A 25281-nucleotide genomic window follows, 5' to 3' on the forward strand; every position below is an offset into this window, starting at 1 on the left:
AGAGTGAGAAGGGTATACTGATACTGATATATACTTTCCTGTACAGAAATGTGTTCTTTGATCCATTATTCAGGACTAGAATCAAGTTGAAGTATGAAAGTTGGAGGATGAATTGCATAAAAGATGTTGAAAGGAAGAAGGAAACACAAACCATGGTCATAAAATACTGAATACCGTACTTTTCGGACTTTAAGCCACTACTTTTTTCCTGCACTTTGAACCCTGCGGTCCAAACAACTCATCTAATTTATAGATTACCGGTGAACATCCATAGGGGGGCACTCTAGCTGGAAGCGCAAGCATTTGACACACTGTAGAAGAAGACGTCAGAGGACATTGGTAACTGTCCAGGGGACACTTCGTGTTGTCTATATTTTAAGCTTGAAAACGCTGTGTGTCTTATTATAATCAGACTCATATTCACAGATAAATTTGTCTAGACGCAGTGAAACACTAAGGCACACGTGATAAACGATGATCTGCAGTTTAGAACCATTGAAATGAGACTTTCTTGGCCTGACCTGCCCATCACTCCCATGGACCATATTTCTGTGTAAATATCTCATGTTACAACGTAAAACTCACTTGATAAACACAAGCTCAGGAGCAGATGAACCAGATGTGAGGACAGAGGGCACAGTAGGGACAGAGGGGACAAAGGGGACAGAGGGGGCAGCTTTGATGTGTTCTCTGTGTGCTAAACTTCTAAACAAATTGAACCCTTTACAACACTCAAAGTGCTTCACAATAAAAATCAAGGCGATACAATCCAACTCATATTCACCTAATTAGTCCCGCGGCGCAGCAGACGCAGGTGCCCCGCGAGACCCCGCACACACTCCCGTGTACTACATGTGTAAATATGCGGCTTATTGACAAGTGCAACCCGTACATGTACAATTTATATTTTCTTTATAAATTTAGTGCACGCAACTTTTATTCAAGAGCGCTGCACAGTCCGAACGGAACGTACGGTAATTGTTTATCTAAAAAACATGCAGCATCTCGGTTTCTTCTCAGTGTTTGGGGACATTTAGCAAGAAAGTGAAATGAAACAAAATGCAAGAAGTGATGGTATTTCTCGCTCGAGTTGTAACAGAAACTGAAAATGTGTTGCTTTAAGGCACGACAGCAGCGGTACATTCTTATTACTGCAAAGTGGAGCGCACTTAGCCTGACAGACGGTATATTCCCCACAACATTCAGAGCTTTGCATTTCCAAGTCGTACAGACCAAAAATGATTCTGATGCCATAACAGCACACACAGTATTCCATCGATGTTGCACCGGTGACAACCCAAACTTTCTCTCAGTTTAATGAAAAGTCCCACCACCCACCACACAGGCTGTACAAAGAGGCTGTAGACATTTGTGTCTGTAGTTTGATAATAAAAATAAAAAAGCAGCTGTCTGCATCTAATTATAAAGTGTTTTATCGTCAAAGAATCAGGAAGAGTGCTGTTAGCATGCTAGGTGGTGTTAGCTTTAACGAGACGGCTAAACTCTGCTCTGGTCTATGAAAGTTGTGAAAAGTGCGTACAAACTAATCACGGTGAATAATTAGGATGCTCAGAATGTGTGAGGAAAGTGTGGAATGAGCCCAGACAGCAGCAGTTTAAAATAACTAGTCCGGTTTTTCACAATATCAAGACAGTAAAAATCAGGTACAAAACGCTGCTGGAAGGTTTTTATGATCAGACAAACACAAATTACTCAAATTTTATCTTTGTATGTCTGTATCTGTTGATTCTTTAAAAACATGAGCTCAATTGATTTTCTTTGCACTCTTCTCTTTTATGGGACAGGGTCAGAACACACGCTGGTCAGATGGTCAGTTGGCACTACGGCCACTGCAAAGTCCAGAAAGAGCCATGCACCGACCCACTGACCAAGAGACAGTTTTAACACTAAAAGCTTTGGTCGAGTTTTATTTGGGACAATTAGTTTATCCATCCATCCATTTTCTACCGCTTGTTCCCTTTCGGGGTTGCGGGTGACTGGAGCCTATCCCAGTGACTTCGGGCCTTAGGCGGGGTACAATTAGTTTAGTGAAAGCAAAATCTACGGAGGGGCAGACGAGACTGGGTCCATCTTAAAGATACAAAAGCTCCACATATAAGGTGGAGGCGTCGACCAGAGAGTCGTGGTCAAAGTTACAAACGCTCAGCACAGACGTGTGCAGAGGCAGATAGCGCGTTGACGTCTAGGGGCGCTCAAACATGGGAAGGAATCAATCTAAAAGTGATGTGCCCGTCCCGGAGACGCCTGTCACACCGGTAATGTCACATAAATATGGGAAAGAGTGTCTGGAGTGTCTGCCAGTGTTGGCCAGTGTGGGCCAGTGTTAAGATAAGATATTCCTTTATAATATTTGGCCAATAGATCTGGTTTTCATCTGGCGGATCACTAAGCATGGACAAAATGTATGATTCATGTCAGCAAAACTGTTAAATTGAGTGAATAGAAATGAAGGTTTTGTGATTTCTGTCATGTCTTTGTGATTTTAATGCATTTTTCCTGTTGTGTGAAGCACTTTGAGCTGCCTTGTGTTCAAATTGTGGTCTACAAATAAACTTGCCTTGCCTAAAGACACTTTTATTTCGACAAACATTTGGTTGACTGGGGTTTTTATGGCTCGATTCTTTATGGTGAGTTGTCTTTATTGTCTTTTTAATGCATTACGTGAAGCACTGTGTGATTTTTATCCGTCACAGCTCTATAAATAAAGACTTATTTACTTGCTTACACCAAGCAGGAGCCGTAATCAGGAGTCAAAATCAATGTTTGATGAGTTTGTGGACGACCCGTAAACATATAATTATCTGCACCACGCGATTCAAACATGGATGGCATCTGCTCTTGACCTTGTAGAGAGTTACAGTAGTATTTTTTCTCCTCTTAGTATTAAATCATCTTTTTGTCCTCTAATCGATATCGCCTATGTATGTTTTTTATGTTTTTGAGTGTGCGAATGTATATGATGCAGCCGCACTTGACACATTTCCCTTTTGTGGGACAACATAACGTACTCCTCATCTTACCTTACCTTGAAAATCTCCATTATATCACCAAGAAAAAGCGTGTCTCACCTCTCATTAACATCCATCGTTCCTTCAAATATTGCCTAATTTTTCATCTGGAGCGTTGGCCATGAAACCGAGTTAACCTAATCCACGGCTCAATACGACCAGTGGACCTCGAATGAACCCGACCGTTTTTAAGTTTGCGTTGATAGGACCAGGAGAAAGTGAGGAAAAAGCCTGTAATTTAGATTATAATTTAAAGGAGAGAAGGAGAGAAGAAGCTGGGGCCAGATCAGGAACGAGGACGGGCGCATTTCTGTCAAATCTTTGAGGAAACATCGTAGTAAACGTGACCTGTGATCAGTCTAGCAGTGTCTCACGCACAAGGAGCGACGTGAACACAACAGAGAAGTAGTTTATCTGCAGGTTTATAAAGTACTGTACCGTATTTTCTGGAGTATAAGTCGCACCAGCCAAAAAATGAAAAAAAAAAAAATCATATATAAGTCGCACTGGAGTATAAGTCGCATTTTTGGGGGACATTTATTTGATAAAATCCAAGACCAAGAACAGACATGTCCTCTTGAAATGCAGTTTAAAATAATAACAGATGAGAGAACATGGTGAATAGGTGCACGTATGCTAACGCTAACACCTTCAGCTACATGACGCACAGACAGAACTGTGGTAAGTGTCTGGTATGTTAACGTAACATATTAACAGTTATTCAGATAACTATAGCATAAAGAACATGCTAACAAGTTTACAAAAGCATCAGTTTTACCCCAAATCACAAAATCCACTGAATTCTTCTTCCTCTGTGTCACTTCTAAACAACTCCACAAACTCCAGAGGTAGAGGAAGTGCAGATTCTTCCTCTGCGTCGCTTAGAGCCTAGAGCGCCCTCTTGTGGTTTTCAGAGTGAAAATAACGAATAATATCACATATAAGTCACTCTGGAGTATAAGTCGCAAAACTATGAAAAAGGAAAATACAGTATGTAAGTCTGAGAGCGACACAGTGAGCCTTGTGTCCTTGGTTTGAGTCGGGACTGTAATATGCCAATAGTTTCGCACACATCTGGAACTTTACGCTCCTAACTTTATCAAACGGAGCCATGCACAACCAAGTTTTTAAAAAAGATCAGATTGAGCCCTTATATAGAGGAGGAAACGTGATGGATTCATACTGGTTTGCATTGGTTCAGTCTGCGGCAGTCGTAAAAATAGTAGTTACATTTTACCCCCCGTGTATTTCTTCTCTCTCGCTATTTTAGGAGTCGACAAACATAGCGTTAAATGATATGGTCTTAAACAAAGAAGTGTTACAGTGCATCAAACCTGTTTTTGCTTGAGTGATTCTAAATTGGTCCTCTTTCCCCGCGGAACAGATCAGAAGAAAGTGCCAGTCAGGACAAAGAGACGCTATTCTCTGCTAATATTTGTGCCGCTTTTGCCGTTTTCTGCCGGCCTCCGTCTACACGAAGCCTTTTAGATAAATAGTAGTAGCATGAATAAATAATGTCAAAAGAGTGTCCGAGTCCTTGTTTCTGACGATGTTTGACTTGAAATGGAAGCAGAGCAAAGCGTGTCCTTGATGCGTTTGGAGGAGGCCCCGCCCCAACAGAGCAGTTCAGATGAATGCGCTTTACATCATAAATAATAGAGATCATGTACGTGCAAGTAAAAGTTATTCATCTCCAGTTGTGTTCCGAGCATACAAAGAGAAAGGTAAAACACTGAGGCTTATAGTTACGGGGAAATTAGGCTAATCGTCGCCGTCGCTAGCTTGTAATCTAAATGAAGACAATTAGAACTCTGAGATGATCTGCGCGTCCAGTGAAGGCGTGTGGACTTTAAAAACACGGAGGAACACTTCCTGGATAACCAACTAAACGTGGCACAAGGAAGAACAGAGCGTTGGAAGAATTAGGCAACATAAATAAAAGTACAAATCATCAACTGCATTATACTTCTTTCTACCAAGTTATAGCGTTGATTCCTCGTCAAAAAACACCCCTGGACTTGTATTTAGCTTCATTCATGCTTGTTTTAATGAATCCTGATTAAAAAGTACCCCGACCCCCCACCCCCACAGCAAGGAGCTGTAAAAGAGAGAAAATAAACACATTTAAAAACATAATCACATAGAAGAGGTAGACAACAAAATAATAATAACAAAAAATAATACATAAATATGAAAATGAAGAATATTAATACAAATAATGATAAAGTATAAAAATAAAAGTTTAATAAATTAAAAAAATAACCCCCCCAAAAAAGGAGCTAAAGACATAAGTGACAGAACAAGAGTTCACAAGTGTTGTTAGGGCTTTTCTTTCATCCACCTTTCCAAAGCGGTTGTTACAGGTTGTTATCAATCTACTATAAAAAGTGGTCACATGTATTACGCAACCGTTTTAAGTCCAGAAATCATCGACAAACTCGTTCTGAGCATTTCTGCCTCAAACCACGCTCATTGCAACACATTAGAATGTCGGGACAAGCTAGCTTTTGTTTACTACCCCATGGTAATTCCCTCTGCTGCCTGTAGATGGAGTTCCATCGCAAGTCCTGATGAGGGAAGGCTTCATAGATATAAAATAATGAATCAATATATATACATTATTTTAAGCGCTAAAACGTTAAAGCAGAGGCACATTTCCATAAAGAATTGAGCTTATTTATATGTATAATGTAAAAATAATAATAATACAATTAAATATCAGTTGGATGTTTGAGTTTTGTTGGCTGTACCAGATAAAAAATGATTTACGGACGGCAGGCGAAACGTCACAATCTCTAAAGCATTGCGCAAAGAAGTCAATTTTATTTTATTTGTTAATTCTACATTATATACACGCCTGTTTTGATATATTTTCGATATTACTATTATTATTCACTACTGTATGCCGCACCTTAACGCCAAAACAAGTCCCTAGTTTGTGAATTCTGTTCCCGGACAATAGCAATAACCCCCTCTCTGATTCTGATGGAGACTTTCCCCGTGTTTTCCGTTTTCCGTTGTATGTAAGCGCGGCTCCGAGCTACACCCCCCCCCCCCCCCCCCCCCCCCCCCCCCCCCCATCGTTAGTCATGTTTAGCCGGCGCTTTTCCGCTTGTTTTGGCTCCCGGAGCGACATGCATCACCGTTAAACGAGAGCCTGGGACTGACAGGATCCTGCTGCCAAATGGGCCCCGATAAGTGTAACAAGCCCCTGAGAGTGCGGGCGGATAATACCACCACATCAGCACAGCTTTATCAGAGCGTCTCCCCAGCTCCGAGCGCCGTGCTGGGCTCTAAGTCCAGGGCCCCCGGCTGCCAACGAGGGACCTGCGCGAGATAAAAATGTCACACAGCAAATTAAGGTTCGGCCGATGATGTCATTTTCGCTATAGGTAATAAAAAACATCATAATAGCCTGTTTTAAATCTGTATTAAAGCTTTGAAAGTGTGAACAAATCATCAAGTAAATCCTTCAATATTAGATCAACAACCTGGTTTGACATAAGGATGCGGTAAATTCAGATCAAAGTTTACACAATATTAATGTAAGTCAAGGTATTGTCCCCAAAAAAGCATGGCAACCAAACACGTATGCCCTTTTAGTACTAGAAAATATACCTTAAACTATGGGCAGCAGCTTTGGCTAGAGCTGGAGACGTTTATGCAGCGAGTTATCTTGAGATTCGGGAATGAATTGTGAGTTTAATCTGCCGTTTTACCGATAGATACGCCGTTTAGAAGTAACATTCGCTGTAAATATCGGTAATTGCGTTCGCTCTTGTGGTCTCGCGGTCTCGTCGGTGCACTTCGGGTGCAGCTACACGGTCAGAGATTTGAGAGCTTTTATTGTGTCTTTAATCAACCCATAAAGTTAATTCGTCGACTACAGCCCTAGATAAGGCAAAACGTTAACATCGCGATTTTCTTGGCGTTAGATCCCGATTTTAAGATTTTTTTTGCCTGTAGGCTTTATTGACAGGAAAATACAGAGTGAAAAGGGGATGAGAGAGAAAGGAGGACATGCGGTAAATTGTCGGGGTCGGGAGATCGAACTCACGACGCGTACGTGTGCAGCGTCTTAACCGCTCGACCACCGGGCAGCACCACAATTATACGATTCTATCACGATTTGTGCGCTTCACTGTCTATTTTCCCCTCGCTTGAAATACGAGGCGAATACAATCATCTGTCACTCGCTCAAAACGCAACACTCGCGTACGGTTTCCGAGAACAGACTGAACCAGACTGTGCAACTTGCGGTGAGAAGATCAAACTTGATGCGGACTTGAAATCGCTTTGCAAGAAATGCAAACAAGCGTACGGATGTTTTGAGGGAAGCATCTCTGCCCCTTTTTTTTATGTTGAGCATTGAAAACACGTGAGGTCAGATCAAATCTACTGGCGACACAAAGCTATGCACATGGTAAGCGGCGCACACTATCAGCGTCTCTGAATCCTGTGGTAGCCAAAGGTTTCAAATGTTGTAACTGCTGAACTTTTTCATTTGTCTGGTATGTTAACGTAACATATGAACAGTTATTCAGATAACTATAGCATAAAGAACATGCTGACAAGTTTACCAAAGCATCAGTTTTACCCCAAATCACTAAATCCATTGAATTCTTCTTCCTCTGTGTCACTTCTAAACAACTCCACAAACTCCGGAGGTAGAGGAAGCGCAGATTCTTCTTCTGCGTCGCTTAGAGCCTGGAGCGCCCTCTTGTGGATGTAAATAACGTGTGAAAATAACAAATATCACCACGTATAACTATCACATACGCACGCTGGCCTCTGAATCCAGTGGTAGCCAAAGGTTTCAAATGTTGTACTGTTGTACTTTTTCCAATGGTCGGTTTCTTTAGATTCTGGAGCCGCGAGCGCCGGCTGGACATACGTCACGCTCAGAGCTGCGCCCAGTCTTGACCTGCGCCCGGCCTTGACCTGCGCCCCGCCTTGACTTGCTCGCTCACAATAAACACGGGCTCTGCGCTCGTTGCCTCATAAACTCGTTAAACAGTGTAAATTGTCCAAAGGAGTTGTGGTATCAATCTATTAGGAGGAGCTGCACAAGCTCGATACCAAACTCAACGTGCAAACAAATCTAAATCTATTTACGGTACAATTGTCACTGTGCAGCGTTGAATGACATGTCGTTTGTCAGACCTTGTCACAATAAAGCCGCAATACACGTTATATGTTGAGTTGAGCTGCTGTGAGCGGAACGTCAACAAATAACGGAGGAACTTTACACTTTTAGTTCAGTCTAGTTTGTTAAGACTTATTTAGTTGTCAATTAGGCTATGTATTGTCGATGTTTGTCCCTCGACTTTCGCCCGCTCCACACAGGACGTAAAAGTTACATCTGGGTGTCGCACAAACGGGGCAATGTCCAGATGGTTCGCTGGTTGCAAGAATTAGGCGGTCGTAACTTCCAGATTCAATTCAAGTCGGACGCAGGGTTCAGACCAGCGGTTCAACAAGCTGGTGCACTCGGCTCCAGTAATTAAATCATAAATGCACGTTAGACCGTACAGCCATTAATAAACAGACTGTACATTTGAGCTGCAACATCCGTTAGTCTTCTACTTTGGCTCTGTGGCGCCCAGTGACATCAGAACAAACCATTCTGCCTGGGTCTAAACATTCACTTCCACCTGTCACGATCCCCGCTCCGACAGGATCACATCTCAATTGTCAACCCTTAAAAACGATTTCCCGGCAATAACAATATGACAGCGCGTGACAACGGAGCAAACGACGCTACGATTCTGATTTCCCCCATCAATATTTATAAGTGAAATCAAAAAAAGGCAGAGGAGCCGGCGAAGGCAGCTGTGATGTGTTTGTTTTCCCCCCGCCGTTTCCCTCCCGATCTATATCCCATTACGAGGTTTATTTTGGGTGCGCACTGGCAGCCCGGCGTCGCCCAAGACTGACAGCTCTCCCAAATGACACCCGCGATTCACGACACGGAGCAGACAAGACGACAAGTCCTCCGGGAATCGGCGCTCCGGCTTTCGCCAATACTCACGAGACGGGTTTTGGACAGCTTGTGTTAGAGAAGAGATGCGAGCAGAAGTGACAACAATGCGCAATGACAAGCGGGGTGAAATGGATGGTGCGCGGTTAGCGGCTAATTGGAACGTACAAACGTGCGTCGGCGACACGAACGGAATCAAGTGTGTGACGGAATCAAGTTTGTGTCTCCGCTGCTCGATTGACACCCCTCATTGGGCGGCTTGAGGTATTTCCAAGACACAAACATAATTCCAGGAAACGCAAGATGTCCAACGTTGTTTTAAAATGATAAAACGAGATCGAGATCTTTTCAGCTGGAGTCGCCGAGGTCAGGCCTGGCACGAGAACGTATTTCGAAGTGCGATGAATTGCTGAAGAAACTGCAGACGATGAACGATGAACAATAATAAAACTAATTTGATGCCATTGACACAATCTTAAAGCAGGATCATCCCCCAACAAATGTGCAATATTGTTCTCAAATCTTCAGAAACACCATCAGTGCAGAAAAATAACAAAAGGTCCTCCACGAGTACAAAGAAGATTGCCCACGATAAATATTGACCCTCCAAAATTTTTTGTTAATCCAGTAAAGTTTCCAGATGTAGCAGGACTTGGCTGGTCTTGGTCTTGGCTGACACGTCTCTGCAACGTCGCCCGGCGGTCTTGGACAGTGTGAACAGTGTCTCTGGACTGGCCGACCAGGGGACAATGGTCCCTCTGTTTGAGAAAGGTTCCAACTACTACTACGCTACTCACGGGGACCGGAGAAGAGAATCCAACCAATGGTCAAACCTCAGATTCAATAATAATGACTGACAGAAGCGAGGCCATCAGCCCCTCTGACCACCGCCGACCATTCACGACCACATCGCTTTCACACTACCGGTGAAACATAATATAGGTCGTGTGGTGAAGGATACAACCACAGGATCTCTGCCGTTTACAGACGATGTCCTGACGGATTCATCAAACCGCTACCTGCGACATGCACCGGGACGATTTGAGCCCTGCGAAACCTGAGGCCAAAGAGATGAGAGAAATTCTTGCGCCAAGTGGAAGAGCTCAAGTATCACGGGTGAGGGCAGAATGGAGCGAGAAGAGCTTCACAAGAAACAAACTAAGCTCTGCACAGTATGCGTACGATGGTACTATATCTGCGAACATGTGTGCAATTTAAATGAAGCGCCGCGACTGAGAGGAACGCTTCTTTTTCCGGGAAACGTGAAGGGGAAAAAGCTGCGTGGACGGATGAATGCCGAGCGAGCGCGTCCTGAGGGATGTGGCTGCGGTTTAGGTGTCTCTGGCAGATGGATCAGTGATGAGAAGGATGCCATATGCCGGGAGAATGAGCGAGCCGACGAATACAGCGAGCGAGGCTATGAACATCTGCCAAATGGTGTGTTCCGTCCTCATCTCGCAGTGGAACATAAGTGCGAGCCCTCTGGACATCCGTGTTTACTTAATTGGACACAATAGGAGAAAGCAAATTGACGAGCATCTCTCCTCGCAGCTCGAATGTCCTTCAGCTGCGACAATGTGTTTTTCTCATATCAACATCTGAAAGTTTTTTTCTGTATTTTCCGGATTATAAGTCGCACCAGCCAAAAAAATGCATAAAAGAAGAAAAAAACATATATAAGTCGCACTGGAGTATGAGTCACATTTTTGGGCGAAATTTGTTTGATAAAATCCAAGACCAAGAACAGACATTTCATCTTGAAATGCAATTTAACATAATGACAGATGAGAGAACATGGTGAATAGGTGTATGTATGCTAACGCTAACACCTTCAGCAATATGACGCACAGACAACGAACTATTTCACTGTAGTTTGGTCACAGTCTCGTGAAATAATCGTGAATAATCGTTAAATCGAGATGTTTTTCGTAACACTAAACTATGATATCGTTACACTCCTACTTCCACTTACTTTCTGTCCCTCTCCAACCAGAAAGTAACATGAAAAAAAAAAAAAATAACTGGTACGACTTCCGTTTACGTTTACACTCCGAAACGCGCCGTCTAACACACTTTAAGCGCGTTAATTCGCCCAAGGACGCGGCGACAGTTTACATCACCCTTTATCTGACCCACCGATGCTCAATCACAGTCACGTGCCAAGGTCATCATCGGGGAACTGCCGCACTGCACAAGTGCCAGTGACGCTAATGCTAACGCTATCGCCGCCGCGCCGCTGATGAGCTCTGGCAGCGCGTCGTGTTTGAGCGGTGTGCGTGTGCAAACGGAGCGGCTGGCCTAATCAGCGGCAGCAGGCGGCAAATTGGCCGAGCGGTATTTCACGAAGCGCGCCTCTTGCCAGCGAGACGAGGGGCGGCAGATGGGGCGAGCGGGATGAGGAGGAGCACTCCGGCTTTGGTCCTGGCGCGAGTGAGTAATTACACCGTACACGCCGGGCCTGTTTAGCGAGACGTTCGACCAGCAACCGGCCCATGAGCGCTAAGTGGGCGCTCGCGGCGGTGCAAGACGCAGGGTTTTAAAGCTCACGCAGGCAATATAATTTGTAATTCTTGTAAAACTGGGATAAGCGTACGACAGGGAACACGGGACGACAGGCAATAGAAATAAATAACTAATTTACTAAACTTTATTGTGTGTTTTAGAACAAGAGGTGGGCAACATGCGTACATAAAGCGATTCAGTGCTTTACAGAAAGGAATCATTATGAAATTGACAGATTACAGATCAAATCAGACTGTTTTGATGATAAGCAAAATTGCAATATCGAGTATATCGTTCATAGTAATCAATAAATTAAAAAAGAGCTGAATTATTATTATTATTTTTTTGAAATTATGATGTTGTAAACTTTCAAATGAGGTCATATTTCTGCACCTTTGCCATCATTTTACAAGCATTGTACATTTGTCTGATAATTAAACCTCAGTGAATGCGTTTGAAGACATTTTTTATCACATTTATGAATATTGTTTTCGGGGGAATAAAGTCAAGATTTCAGGCAATCTCAAAACTTCAGGAAAAAAGATGGAGTAGAAAGTACAGATACTTGCTCTTTAATGAACGTTAAATTCCACTTAAGTACAGTACTTTTGCTTTTCACCACTTTGCAGCCTGTGTTTCAGTTTATTTAGACTAAAAGTTGTTCTTTTACAGTAGCAAAAAGCACAATGTCATCATGTGAAATGCCATTACAAAGAATAAGGTCAATAGCGAGTGTGTGATTGATGATAACATATTATAGCGTCAAGTGTAGGAAAAGCTTTGGAATCTCGACTTCATCTTCAGAAATATAAAATGTTCTTTCGTTCTCCTGGTCCGACATGTTTCTGTTACTCAAGTTTGTGATCGACTTTACAAAATGTAACTTTCTGAACAACTAAATAGAGTGAAACATGACAAAAACAGAAACAAAAAAGTTATTTACATTCTATTTTTGGGCTCTATATTGAACAGCATTTTTTACATTTGGCCTCTGAAAATGTCACAAATATTATTTCCCGATTATCGATTAACCTGAATAACCTTGACATCCCTCCTTCACATAAACCTGTTTGTTCACATTTAGATAAGCAAAAAAGAAGACATTTTGTACCTGGTCCAAAGCTCCAGAGCGACACATTCACAGTCGACGAACAAAAACACATTCTATTTCCATGTATTAGTCGTTGGGGGCGGCACCTCGGCCCATTTCTTTGTAAATGAGAGAAAGAGAGAACGTTCGTGTCGTGTCAGGAGAAAATACAATATCCATTTATGCGCCGCGCCGTTGCGATAGCCGCCGTATTTCTCCATGTGTTTTTATGTCCTCCATGAAGCCTGTATAAGCCTGCAGTGAACTCTGAATAGGCCAGCGGGCCGTTTGTAGTCTGATTTCTCCAGAGAGCAGGTTGGATCACTCTCACCTCAATCGAAATACAAGAGAGGCTTTGGATATCAGCAAAATGTGGTACAATATGTATTTATTTATTTTTAAAACGGCAAAAAGAGCTGATTAAAAATAAAAATTAACCAAAAACGTGCTTTGTAATCGTCCAAACGGCGGTATAAAGGGATATTTCAGCATTTTTGCAGTTAATTAGGAGAAAAGAACCATTATTTGTCCCAAAAAAGGGATTCTATTGTTGCAACGTAAAGTAAAAAACAGCAGTAAATTAAAATATACTATAAAAAATCATGGTAAATCACTATAGACTTAAATATATCCAACGTGACGTGTATATACTTTGAATAGTGTTAAGAACTTTGGACTCTGGAACGTCCTCCTGGTGGCGCTGGAAAAGGCCCTCACGAAAACAAAATAAATGACACAAATTTCACTCAAAATGTAAACACAAAATGGGAAAAATATTACATTTGGACTTGATTTGAAAATGAACAGAAAATGTCTTAATGAGTTAATTTCTTATCTACTTTAATATTTGAAAATGTTTAAAATTAACAGAAATATAAGTGAAAAGAAACAAAAATATAAAAAATCAACACAATGCATTATAAATAATGTAAAAAAAAGTCTATAATATTATGTCAAATATTGGACCGCGACAATGAATCCACAAATTGTGACGAATAATCGACTGTAAAACAGTTGTTGTATTTTGATAATACTAGACTCTACAGACACTAAAACACACACGGAAAGAGATTTCATTAGAAAGAGTTATGAAATTAACATGTCAAAAAATAATAAATATTTCTGAATTTAATCAAAAATAGACTCAATATTCTCACTCTAGAAGCTGTCATTCACCACATTTCAACCTTTATTTGGTTCAAAATGTATTTAAAAAGTCTCAAAGTGTACAATAGAAATCATCTTTTGACTGTCGACTACTAAAAAAACGTGTTATTAGCAGCCGTAGTTCAACAACAATGGCTGCCACTACATAATGGCTGAGCTAATCAAAAATTCGTAAATAACGAATTTGCCTCTATCAGCCTCAAATAAATAAATAAATAAATCCTAACAACACGTACGCCCACACGTCAGCCTTTTCAGCGCCTCAAAGTTTTGTCCTTCTCCACGACCGACAAAAGGATCGCTTCGGTTCTGATTTTTGGATCCCGGAGAACAAAGTCTTCGTTAGCTTCCCGTCTCCTTCTGGCGCGCTCGCTTTTTGATTGCACATTCACGCCTCGAGACAGGGACTTGAGACTAAACAAACTTGATTGAACAGCTCTGATTAGACAAAGCAATTTGCACCGGTTTGAATGTTGCAAATGCACTCAAACAACCGTCCACAACCTTTTCCCCAGTCGAGTCCGGACAACAAGACCAACTAACAAACTGTTTCGAGTTGCAGCGCGCTTTCTCGTGGATGAAAAGACCACACCGCCCCTTAAACTATTATTATTTCAAAAAGCTATGCAAACGTCTACTCAGGACACTCCAAAATGTCAAATAATTGAAGATTTCATTGAGGCACACCAAACAATACATTAGCGTGCAAGGTTGAAAATCAAAGCGTTATCGTAAAGTTTGAATCACTCCAGAAAAACAACAACTTACATACAAGTGTAACACCACTTAAATGGAGATAAGTTTGTTATCTTAAGTTCGGGAGCAGGACCACGCCCCTTTCACGCCCCTTCCTGCGGCTGCACTTTTTAGGCATCCGGGTCACACACATCAGCGTCCGTGACTTCGTGCCCCTCCCTCCGACCCTCTTTTGATGTTACTGCATCCATTTCTCGGCTCGTGTTGTTCATGTTTCTCGTATGTCAATAAACACTTTGCATCATAGCAGGGGGTGTGGTCTTCGCTAGTGAAAGTTTAAATAAAAGGCAATAAGAGACATTTATTCTGGACAAATTGTACCAGATAAAAAAGTCTGCGTAGATGTTGGTGCTTTTGACCGGCGTTTTCACAACTTTACACTGACTTTTAGCTGGAAAAGACCTTTAACAAACTAAACACAGACCTGCGCGGCAATATTACCTAACGCAGGGAACGTTTCAGACACTTACAAGCCACATTTCCATCGCTAGAAGACGCTGTTTGACCTGCGCTAATCGCCAACCCATTTGACACCGGGCCTCCTCCGTACCTTGTTGGTGGTAGAGCAGCAGCCGGCCTTTGTCCAGCACCAGCGTGAGACTGTGGTCGCCGCGGCCTTCGGCGTGGAGCAGCGTCCCCGAGTTCTCGAGGGACTTGAACTTGAGGGCGATGTTTGCCGGGGTCGCGGCGCTGGGCCTGGTGGTCAGCTTGTACGCCAGTGCGCTCCGTCCGTCAAAGTGAGCCACATCAGACACTGCGCGACAACGGGACGTTCAAAGGGTTAGTTACGCGGTAGTGAGCGGGAGCGGGTGCGGGCGCGGCTCAAAGGGAATGGATGATCTGACGCTGGCGCCGGGGCCCGGGTCAGGGCTGTATACGGTCTGTATGTGAGCGAGGCACGTTACGGAGCAAAACACACAGATGCATTATTTGTGTGGTGTGGTTTGGGTCATTGGGAGGTTGATTCCATAAAACATGAACAAGAATTTAAATGCAGTCACAGTATTGCACTAGTACTCAATAGTACAGGATTAATGCCAAATAATAAATAATAAGAGTTGCACTTTGAATGCCGGCAATTATTGAAGTAACATAATTTCCTTAAGACAAAGTGTTCGGTCTTATTATTGCTTGGGGAGTCAGTTAAGAATGGAATACAGACCATACAGTTATTTTTTATTTATGTTTATTAACCTTTATCTAACCCATTGAAATCGAGACCTCTTTGTCAAGGGGGACCTGGGGCAAAGTGAAACTATAAACAGCATGCATATTTTAAAGCATGTGCACAGAGCCATTTCTCATTCCTCTGTATTATCTTTTCATTTTCATTTTGTTACTCGTAAGCCACGTTTTTTCGACACAAACGGACCACGTGTCGGCACGCGAGTACGAGACGAGAAGTTGACATAATTTATAATCAATTAATTGTTTCGGTTTATCTCACAATTTTGGCCTCTGTTCTTCTCACTGTTCTTTATTTGTTCTTTAATGGTTCTTTATTTGTAATATATCTATTTATTCTTTAATTGTTCTCTTGTAATGTCAATTATCCAAGCAAAATGTAAACACAGACAAACATGATTTCCCTCATCCCTAAAGTAAGCAACTATGATATATACTTCTTATCTTTCACAGTGTGGTACACTGGAGCCACAGCCAGGGACAAACAGAGACTACAGCGCCCTCTGCTGAGAATGTGATTGGCTGAAGACTTCCATCTCTGCAGGACCTGTACGTCCCAGGGCTCTGGGACGAGCAGGTGGGATCCCTTCGGTTTGGCCCACATACAGACCGGTCGGTGACCCTTCTCACCCTGGACACAGACTATTTGAGCCACTCCCCCAGACAGGAGGCCACTCCCCTCAGGCAGGAGGCCACTCCCCTCAGACAGGAGGCCACTCCCCTCAGGCAGGAGGCCACTCCCCTCAGGCAGGAGGCTACGGTCCATCCGGACCAGAACCTCCTGCCACAAGAACTGTTTCTTTCCCTCTGCCTTTAGACTCATGAACACTGCCTAAGCACTTTGCACTCACTGCACTGTTCACTTCTTATTGCACTACATATTTTAATTTATGTACATATCATGCCTATTTTTTACTTTATTTTAACTTTACTTACTTATTTTTTATATATCTAGAAGCTATTCATTGTTCATTGTTCTGTTGTTCATGTTGCATCGAATCACCAGGACAAGTTCCTATGTTTGTGAATTGTGTTCATTGACAATGGCAATAAACCTTATTCTGATTCTGATTATCTTTCTAAAACGATCTGGAGTATCACGTTTTAACCAAAAATAAAACTGTGCCAAACACCGATCACAGGTTGTGCGTTTGCAGTTGCTAAGGTCGTGAAGCTGCATGTGTAAACATTGCGTCGGTCCAATTAAACGGACAATCCAATGGCGGCAGAAGCCTCACCGTAGGGGCAGCCGCAGCCTTACCGTAGGGGGCAGACGGAGCCTTACTGTAGGGGCAGACGGAGCCTTACCGTAGGGGCAGACGGAGCCTTACCGTAGGGGCAGACGGAGCCTTACCGTAGGGGGCAGACGGAGCCTTACCGTAGGGGGCAGACGGAGCCTTACCGTAGGGGGCAGACAGAGCCTTACCGTAGGGGGCAGACAGAGCCTTACCGTAGGGGGCAGACAGAGCCTTACCGTAGGGGGCAGACAGAGCCTTACCGTAGGGTGCAGACAGAGCCTTACCGTAGGGGGCAGACAGAGCCTTACCGTAGGGGGCAGACAGAGCCTTACCGTAGGGGCAGCCGTAGACCTCGAGCCGGAGTCCGATGCGTCCCGCTGGGTTCCAGTCCAGAGGAACGAGGCGGAGGAAGCGTGCGATCACGGGCTGCTCCAGCTTGTACTGCACCACTGAGTCTGCGTTGGTGTTTCCGGGGAGGGCCTAACGAGGGACGGACAGAAGAACGATTCATTAAAAGTAATTATAGAGTAAATCTGTTTTCAGCATTGTCCACGTTTCTCACAGGGCTGAAGGTCAGGAGCACGGTGTGAGCGCAGACGTCTACTGACCTTTCTCCAGACCTTCTGCATGGTCAGGACTTGGAAAAAGTATTAACCTTATTTGCATGTTTAGTACCAGGAGTAAACCCACCGAGACACAGGAAGAACATGCACACTGCACACACAATGTTCTGTGAGGTGTTGGGAGTCAAACCCGAGACCTTCTGACCTTCTGGTATCTTCTCAAAGTCACTACACTTTAGATGCCTGGTGCCACGATTATCAAAAGGAAGTGTCACCACAAATGCATCAAATAAACTGCAGTTTTCCTTCAAATAAACTGTGTCTAATGGAATTTACTTCTGTTTTATCTTACCATATTTTCCACACTATAAGGCGCACTTAACATTTTCTCAAAAAATGAAAATATGATACAATAAATTGTGTGTACATATATATTTGTTTTAATTCATGCCATTATTATTATTATTATTATTATTATTATCATCATCATAATTAGTATTATTATTAGTTTATATTTTGCTATTATATTTGTTGTTCCTAGTTTGTGAATCTTATTTTTATTCACGGACAATGAACCTTTTTCTGATTCTGATTACTTTATGTCAGTCAGGCGTTCCCTCATAATGATTTGCATTAAAACCATCTACTGGCAGCAGAGGGAATCACCACAGAGAAATAAACAAAAGCTAGCTTTCCCCGACATGCTAAAGGCAATTATTTACGGACTTTAAAACAAGCACTGGAGACTTCTGAATCTCTATATTTGATGACACAAATCTGTGAAATTTGAAACAGAGTATTGTTGAGGCTTAGAGGAAGAGGACAAAGTGTGAATGAAGTGAAACACAACTCCAGGTACGTTTTTGAGGGAACAAAAAACTTAAATTCTGCATAATAAGCTCTCAAAAAGCACTCGGGACACCCATAAATGCAGGTCTAAAACACACTCATTACCCGGGCAACCAAGACCTCTAAATAGTGAACATACAGTAAATTCTCTGCAGACTTTCAGCTCCCTTGACATCACTTTTCACCTTCTCCACATCCGTGTTTGCGTACCAACCAGCCTTTTAAACCTGTACGCACAAAAACTCGCTCTAAACATCTCTACAACGAGACTATTTTGCATTTTCAAACTTAGAACCTGCCCGGGGGGGTGTGCGGGGGGGATTGATTGTCAGCGATGGTAATGTGTCTCCTCACCCCGTGTCTCCTAATCAATAGCTCAGACCTATTCTGTCTCCGGCGCCGACGACTAATGGTTTTCTGCTTCCACAATCAGCCGCCAGTGGAGATCAAACAGCGAGAGAATCAGCGCATTAGCAAAACCGCTGTTGGATACCAACGCCTACATCTAAGGACACGAGAAATCACTTCCAACGAGAGGGCAGAAGGACACGGACGGGTTTACGAGTAGTTTATAGACAGACGAATATCATTACCGTGGATTTACTTCAGGAGAAAGGCAGGTTATTTACTTTGTCTTATACCTTTTAGGAGTTTTTAGCCATGTTATATTGTAATAATACAAGAAAAAAGTGACTGCGGGTGATTGTTTTTGAATTCCTTCTCCTCCAAACAGGTCGAGATGTAAAATGATCAGTCATCAGAACATTCTGAAGCAAATAGAGGTTGAAATATAGTGACTGAAGGCTTCTAGATAGAGAATAATTACAAATAAAGTGTGCAATTGATGTTAAAGATACTAACTCCTAAGGACACAAGAAATCATTTGTAACAAGAAGGCAAAATGTTCATGGACTGGATTAGGATGTGTTTCAGTGAGAAAAAATGTGGTTTGAATTGGATATTTCAAAACGTAGACGAGGAGTGAATACAGCTGAAGGAAGTCTCTAAACAAGGAGAGATAACACACTTATGCAAACGCACAGTTGCACTTTCGGGTTCACAGTCGAGAGAGTAACGGCGTCAGAAAGTTTTACCACTGCCGTTTCATCAGACAAAAGTGAAATGGCTGTGAAATTACCCACAAAATCAGAACTCCCACTTCTTCGTAAGTGGCCTCGGCGACGGCAGAACGGCATCTCTATAAGCGTCCTATAAGTCTCCCCACAGGGCGCGGAAAGGAAGGAGGGAAAAGCAGAGAAAAGCAGAGGGAGAAGCTTTTTATCTTACATTTATCATGATCTGCTGCTTGTGTCTTCTTTACCAGGACACAGCTCAGTGGTCAGACCCACACTCACTGGTCAGACCCACACTCACTGGTCAGACCCACACCTCACTGGTCAGACCCACACTCACTGGTCAGACCCACACTCACTGGTCAGACCCACACCTCACTGGTCAGACCCACACCTCACTGGTCAGATTGAGTCCCAGAAGAAAAGTGTTGCATCAGGGCATTTCTTTGCGTCCTTTGGTGACAGAAACTACAATATGACTTTTTAAGCTAGTTTGAAAAAGTAATATTGTAAACTCCTTTAGTTCACATTTATGTCATCTTTGTCCCACAGAAACAAAGAGAAAGTGTTAGAGTCACCTCCAGAGTCTCGCTCTAAAACCTTCAAACCAAGTTCGAAATCTGGGGGTAATAATGGACTCAGACTTGAACTTTAACAGCCACGTCAAATCAATAACATCAGCAGCTTTTTACCGTCTACTGTCTCTCTATGGCCTAGCACCAAAGTACATCTCGGACATGTTAGTGCCATATTAACCATCTCGGACTCTGAGGACCTCAGGGACCGGCCTCCTGCTGGTGCCAGAGTCAGGACTAAACATGGACCGGCCTCCTGCTGGTGCCAGAGTCAGGACTAAACATGGGCCGGCCTCCTGCTGGTGCCAGAGTCAGGACTAAACATGGACCGGCCTCCTGCTGGTGCCAGAGTCAGGACTAAACATGGACCGGCCTCCCGCTGGTGCCAGAGTCAGGACTAAACATGGACCGGCCTCCCGCTGGTGCCAGAGTCAGGACTAAACATGGACCGGCCTCCTGCTGGTGCCAGAGTCAGGACTAAACATGGACCGGCCTCCTGCTGGTGCCAGAGTCAGGACTAAACATGGACCGGCCTCCTGCTGGTGCCAGAGTCAGGACTAAACATGGACCGGCCTCCTGCTGGTGCCAGAGTCAGGACTAAACATGCACAGAAACGACTGCTTGTGCCGTTTAACCCGGCCAATGCGCACCACAACAGGTTTAGTGTTTGCAAAAAGCTCACAGTCGCAGCGCTCTCCTCCACAGTCGCAGTGCCCCCCCCCCCAGTGCTGTATCATGGGGATCAGAGCGCGGGGCTTTGAAGAGCCGAGTGGGACGGAGCAGCGGAGCGTTAAGCCCCAACAAGCGGCTCAGTTTCCTGCTGAGGAGGCTGACGAAAGGCGCAAGTCAGACGTGTGCTCGTACAGTCCAGCAAAACACGAGCTGCGCGGAGAGAGGGGGTGGGATTATGGGGCGAGGGAGGGCGTGGCAAAAGCTAAAAAAGTAGTAGTATTAGTATTTTTATGATCTGACTGACTCTGACTCAAACTGCACTAAAAATACTACAAGTGCACAGCCGTAGTTCAAAAATACCACTTTTAATGTGGAAAAGAACAAGGAAAATCGTGTATTATTTATGTAAAAATAATACACGATTACACGCTTCACTTTCAAATCTTCAGCTAACTCCATTTCCTCTTTGCTGTTGTCCATGTAAATCATTATCATTTAAATAATAATACAAATTTTGGTTGACAATCACTGACCAATGAAACGCCTAAATGACAAAAGGTCGATAGCGCTCTTTTCTGTAAACGCAGGTGATTTGGAGGAAGAAACTGTGCTAAACGTTAAACGCCACAATTAAAAGACAAGTTTGTTTTGAATAAGTCAAGAATGTCCAAACTACGACTCTGGAGTCAAAAGTGTCCCTCAGGCGAATGTTTGTTGTCCCTCTGACTTTCTGCTGAACTGCCCTAAACTAACAATAAGGCATTTTTACATTCTTGTGTGTGATCAAGCCCTGATATTTTTTGTTTCTAACTGAGTCCAGATGACTACAGCTGAAGCTTTTTCTACCCTGATATAAAGGTTCAAAGCTGAATTTAAGTGTGGTGGCCCGATCGAACTTCTGCTACATTTACCTTTTGCTAGTCCGAGGCCCTCCACCTTGGATATGCCCGAACGTTTTGGATAAAAACGTACGGGCGCTCTAAAAGAAGGGTCTATTTAGGGAGTATTTCTAGGAACTCGCTAAAATTTTGATCACATCGTGAATGTTGTTATGTTGTAAACTTAAATGAGGGAATAAGGTGATATTTTTGCACTTTTGTGGTTCATTTTACAGACATTTCAATTTTTTCTGATAGTGAATTTGATAGTTAAAACTTAACTAAAATGTTTAAAGACATGTTTTAACACATTATTGGGATACAAATGAAAACACTCTCTCTTTCTTCTTGTTCTTTTGTCTCCCATATTTATTGATGTTTATTTTTGTCAATACCGTCCACCTCTAGTTATTTTCAGCCAAGCCTTAAACCTGGAGGTGAACATGCTGAACATAGAAATGTTCTTTATAACTAATAAGAAAAGGCTGATTGTTCAAAAGGACTCTTGCCCGGTAAGGCTTTGCAGTTTTGATTTGACAAGCTTCGTGCGACCCTTTTGCACCAGACTCTGAGCTTTTTGCAAACACTAAACCTGTAGTGGTGCGCATTGGCCGGGTTAAACGGCACAAGCAGTCGTTTCTGTGCAGCTTTGATAGATGTGGGCCGCAGAGGGTCATGGCTCAGGACATCAGTGTGTTTCACGTGCTCCAAATGCACTGTAGCAGCAGCAAAACCCGGTCTGTAGTTTGCCCAAAATGACCTGGAAAGCCTCGCTAGCACATCTGCTACGAGCTATTGCCTCTGTTTTCTCCAATTTTCTTCAATTTTCTCCATCTGTCTCTGTCTGTAAACTCGGGTGCGTCTGAATGAGTATCTCTCTTCATGGATATATTTGGAGAGACTTTCATTGTGTTTAAAAGTTGAATCTTTTACATTTTAAGCCTGGAAAATGTAACTCTGACCTTTCATATTACTTTTTTTTTTTTTAGCACTATAGCCATGTTTTGACTGGCCCTGTGTTAATGTGACACCACCCAAAACATAACAAATGTTTTAAATTGTACCTGAATTAATCAATCAATCAATCAATCAATAAATCGCTTTCTTTAATCATAAGGGATATTCTCAGCATCTTAGCAAGTTTGAGGCGCTGTGAGACATGGTTAAAGCTGAAGCAGAAGCTAAAGCTAAAGAAAAAGCAAATCAAAGTAAAGCTCGAGTAAACAGGAAACTACTGGCTTTGGAATTGGATAATATTAGACGTGTAATGCACTGTAAACATTATACTTTAGGTCTTGACGTGAACGCCGTGCCTCGATAAACAAGTTACCCTCACTGCAAATATGGCGGTCAACTTTGTGTACTGGCTTCTCTGAGAATCCAGTACACAGAGTTGTTACGCGTTGGGATATTACGCGTCAAGATGTTCCGCGTCGAGATGTTCCGCATCGAGATGTTCCGCGTTGAGATGTTCCGCATCGAGATGTTCCGTGTCGGGATGTTACGCGTCGAGATGTTACGTGTCAGTATGTTACGTGTCGGGATGTTCCGCGTCGAGATGTTCCGCATCGAGATGTTCCGCGTCGAGATGTTCCGCATCGAGATGTTCCGCATCGAGATGTTCCGCGTCGAGATGTTCCGCGTCGAGATGTTCCGTGTCGGGATGTTACGCGTCGAGATGTTACGTGTCAGTATGTTACGTGTCGGGATGTTCCGCGTCGAGATGTTACGTGTCAGTATGTTACGTATCGGGATGTTCCGCTTCGAGATGTTCCGCGTCGAGATGTTACGTGTCGGGATGTTACGTGTCAGTATGTTCCGCGTCGAGATGTTACGTGTCAGTATGTTCCGCGTCGAGATGTTACGTGTCAGTATGTTACGTGTCGAAATGTTACGTGTCGGGATGTTACGTGTCGAGATGTTACGTGTCAGTATGTTACGTGTCGAGATGTTACGTGTCGGGATGTTACGTGTCAGTATGTTCCGCGTCGAGATGTTACGTGTCGGGATGTTACGTGTCGAGATGTTCCGCGTCGAGATGTTACGTGTCGGGATGTTACGTGTCAGTATGTTCCGCGTCGAGATGTTACGTGTCAGTATGTTCCGCGTCGAGATGTTACGTGTCAGTATGTTCCGCGTCGAGATGTTACGTGTCAGTATGTTACGTGTCGAGATGTTACGTGTCGGGATGTTACGTGTCAGTATGTTCCGCGTCGAGATGTTACGTGTCAGTATGTTCCGCGTCGAGATGTTACGTGTCAGTATGTTACGTGTCGAGATGTTACGTGTCGGGATGTTACGTGTCAGTATGTTACGTGTCGAGATGTTACGTGTCAGGATGTTACGTGTCGAGATGTTACGTGTCAGTATGTTCCGCGTCGAGATGTTACGTGTCGGGATGTTACGTGTCGAGATGTTCCGCGTCGAGATGTTACGTGTCGGGATGTTACGTGTCAGTATGTTCCGCGACGAGATGTTACGTGTCAGTATGTTACGTGTCGAGATGTTACGTGTCGGGATGTTACGTGTCAGTATGTTACGTGTCGAGATGTTACGTGTCAGTATGTTACGTGTCGAGATGTTACGTGTCAGTATGTTACGTGTCGGGATGTTACGTGTCGAGATGTTACGTGTCAGTATGTTACGTGTCGGGATGTTACGTGTCGAGATGTTACGTGTCAGTATGTTCCGCGTCGAGATGTTACGTGTCAGTATGTTACGTGTCAGTATGTTACGTGTCGGGATGTTACGTGTCGAGATGTTACGTGTCAGTATGTTACGTGTCGAGATGTTACGTGTCGGGATGTTACGTGTCAGTATGTTACGTGTCAGTATGTTACGTGTCAGTATGTTACGTATCGGGATGTTCCGCTTCGAGATGTTCCGCGTCGAGATGTTACGTGTCGGGATGTTACGTTTCAGTATGTTCCGCGTCGAGATGTTACGTGTCAGTATGTTCCGCGTCAAGATGTTACGTGTCAGTATGTTACGTGTCGAGATGTTACGTGTCGGGATGTTACGTGTCAGTATGTTACGTGTCGAGATGTTACGTGTCAGTATGTTACGTGTCGAGATGTTACGTGTCAGTATGTTACGTGTCGGGATGTTACGTGTCGAGATGTTACGTGTCAGTATGTTACGTGTCGAGATGTTACGTGTCAGTATGTTACGTGTCGAGATGTTACGTGTCAGTATGTTACGTGTCGAGATGTTACGTGTCGGGATGTTACGTGTCAGTATGTTCCGCGTCGAGATGTTACGTGTCAGTATGTTCCGCGTCGAGATGTTACGTGTCAGTATGTTCCGCGTCGAGATGTTACGTGTCAGTATGTTACGTGTCGAGATGTTACGTGTCGGGATGTTACGTGTCAGTATGTTACGTGTCGAGATGTTACGTGTCAGGATGTTACGTGTCGGGATGTTACGTGTCAGTATGTTACGTGTCGAGATGTTACGTGTCAGTATGTTACGTGTCGAGATGTTACGTGTCAGTATGTTACGTGTCGGGATGTTACGTGTCGAGATGTTACGTGTCAGTATGTTACGTGTCGAGATGTTACGTGTCAGTATGTTACGTGTCGAGATGTTACGTGTCAGTATGTTACGTGTCGAGATGTTACGTGTCGGGATGTTACGTGTCAGTATGTTCCGCGTTGAGATGTTACGTGTCAGTATGTTCCGCGTCGAGATGTTACGTGTCAGTATGTTACGTGTCGAGATGTTA

General features: G+C 43.4%; 1 protein-coding gene across 1 annotated transcript in view; it reads right to left on the minus strand.

The window, feature by feature from the left end:
- Positions 1 to 25281, minus strand: part of LOC140354390 (contactin-associated protein-like 4) — a 281713-nt gene that overhangs the window by 140976 nt on the left and 115456 nt on the right. Inside the window, exons 4-5 of the mRNA XM_072439389.1 lie at positions 17280 to 17427; positions 15075 to 15278 (exon numbers count right to left, since the gene is read on the minus strand). Of these exons, the coding sequence (XP_072295490.1) occupies positions 15075 to 15278; positions 17280 to 17427 (352 nt within the window). The remainder of the gene's footprint in view (positions 1 to 15074; positions 15279 to 17279; positions 17428 to 25281) is intronic.

Source organism: Eucyclogobius newberryi, unplaced genomic scaffold (assembly GCF_026437365.1).
Source record: "Eucyclogobius newberryi isolate DKJ021-1_F unplaced genomic scaffold, fEucNew1.0.hap1 SCAF_9, whole genome shotgun sequence".
NCBI classification, from domain to species: domain Eukaryota; kingdom Metazoa; phylum Chordata; class Actinopteri; order Gobiiformes; family Gobiidae; genus Eucyclogobius; species Eucyclogobius newberryi.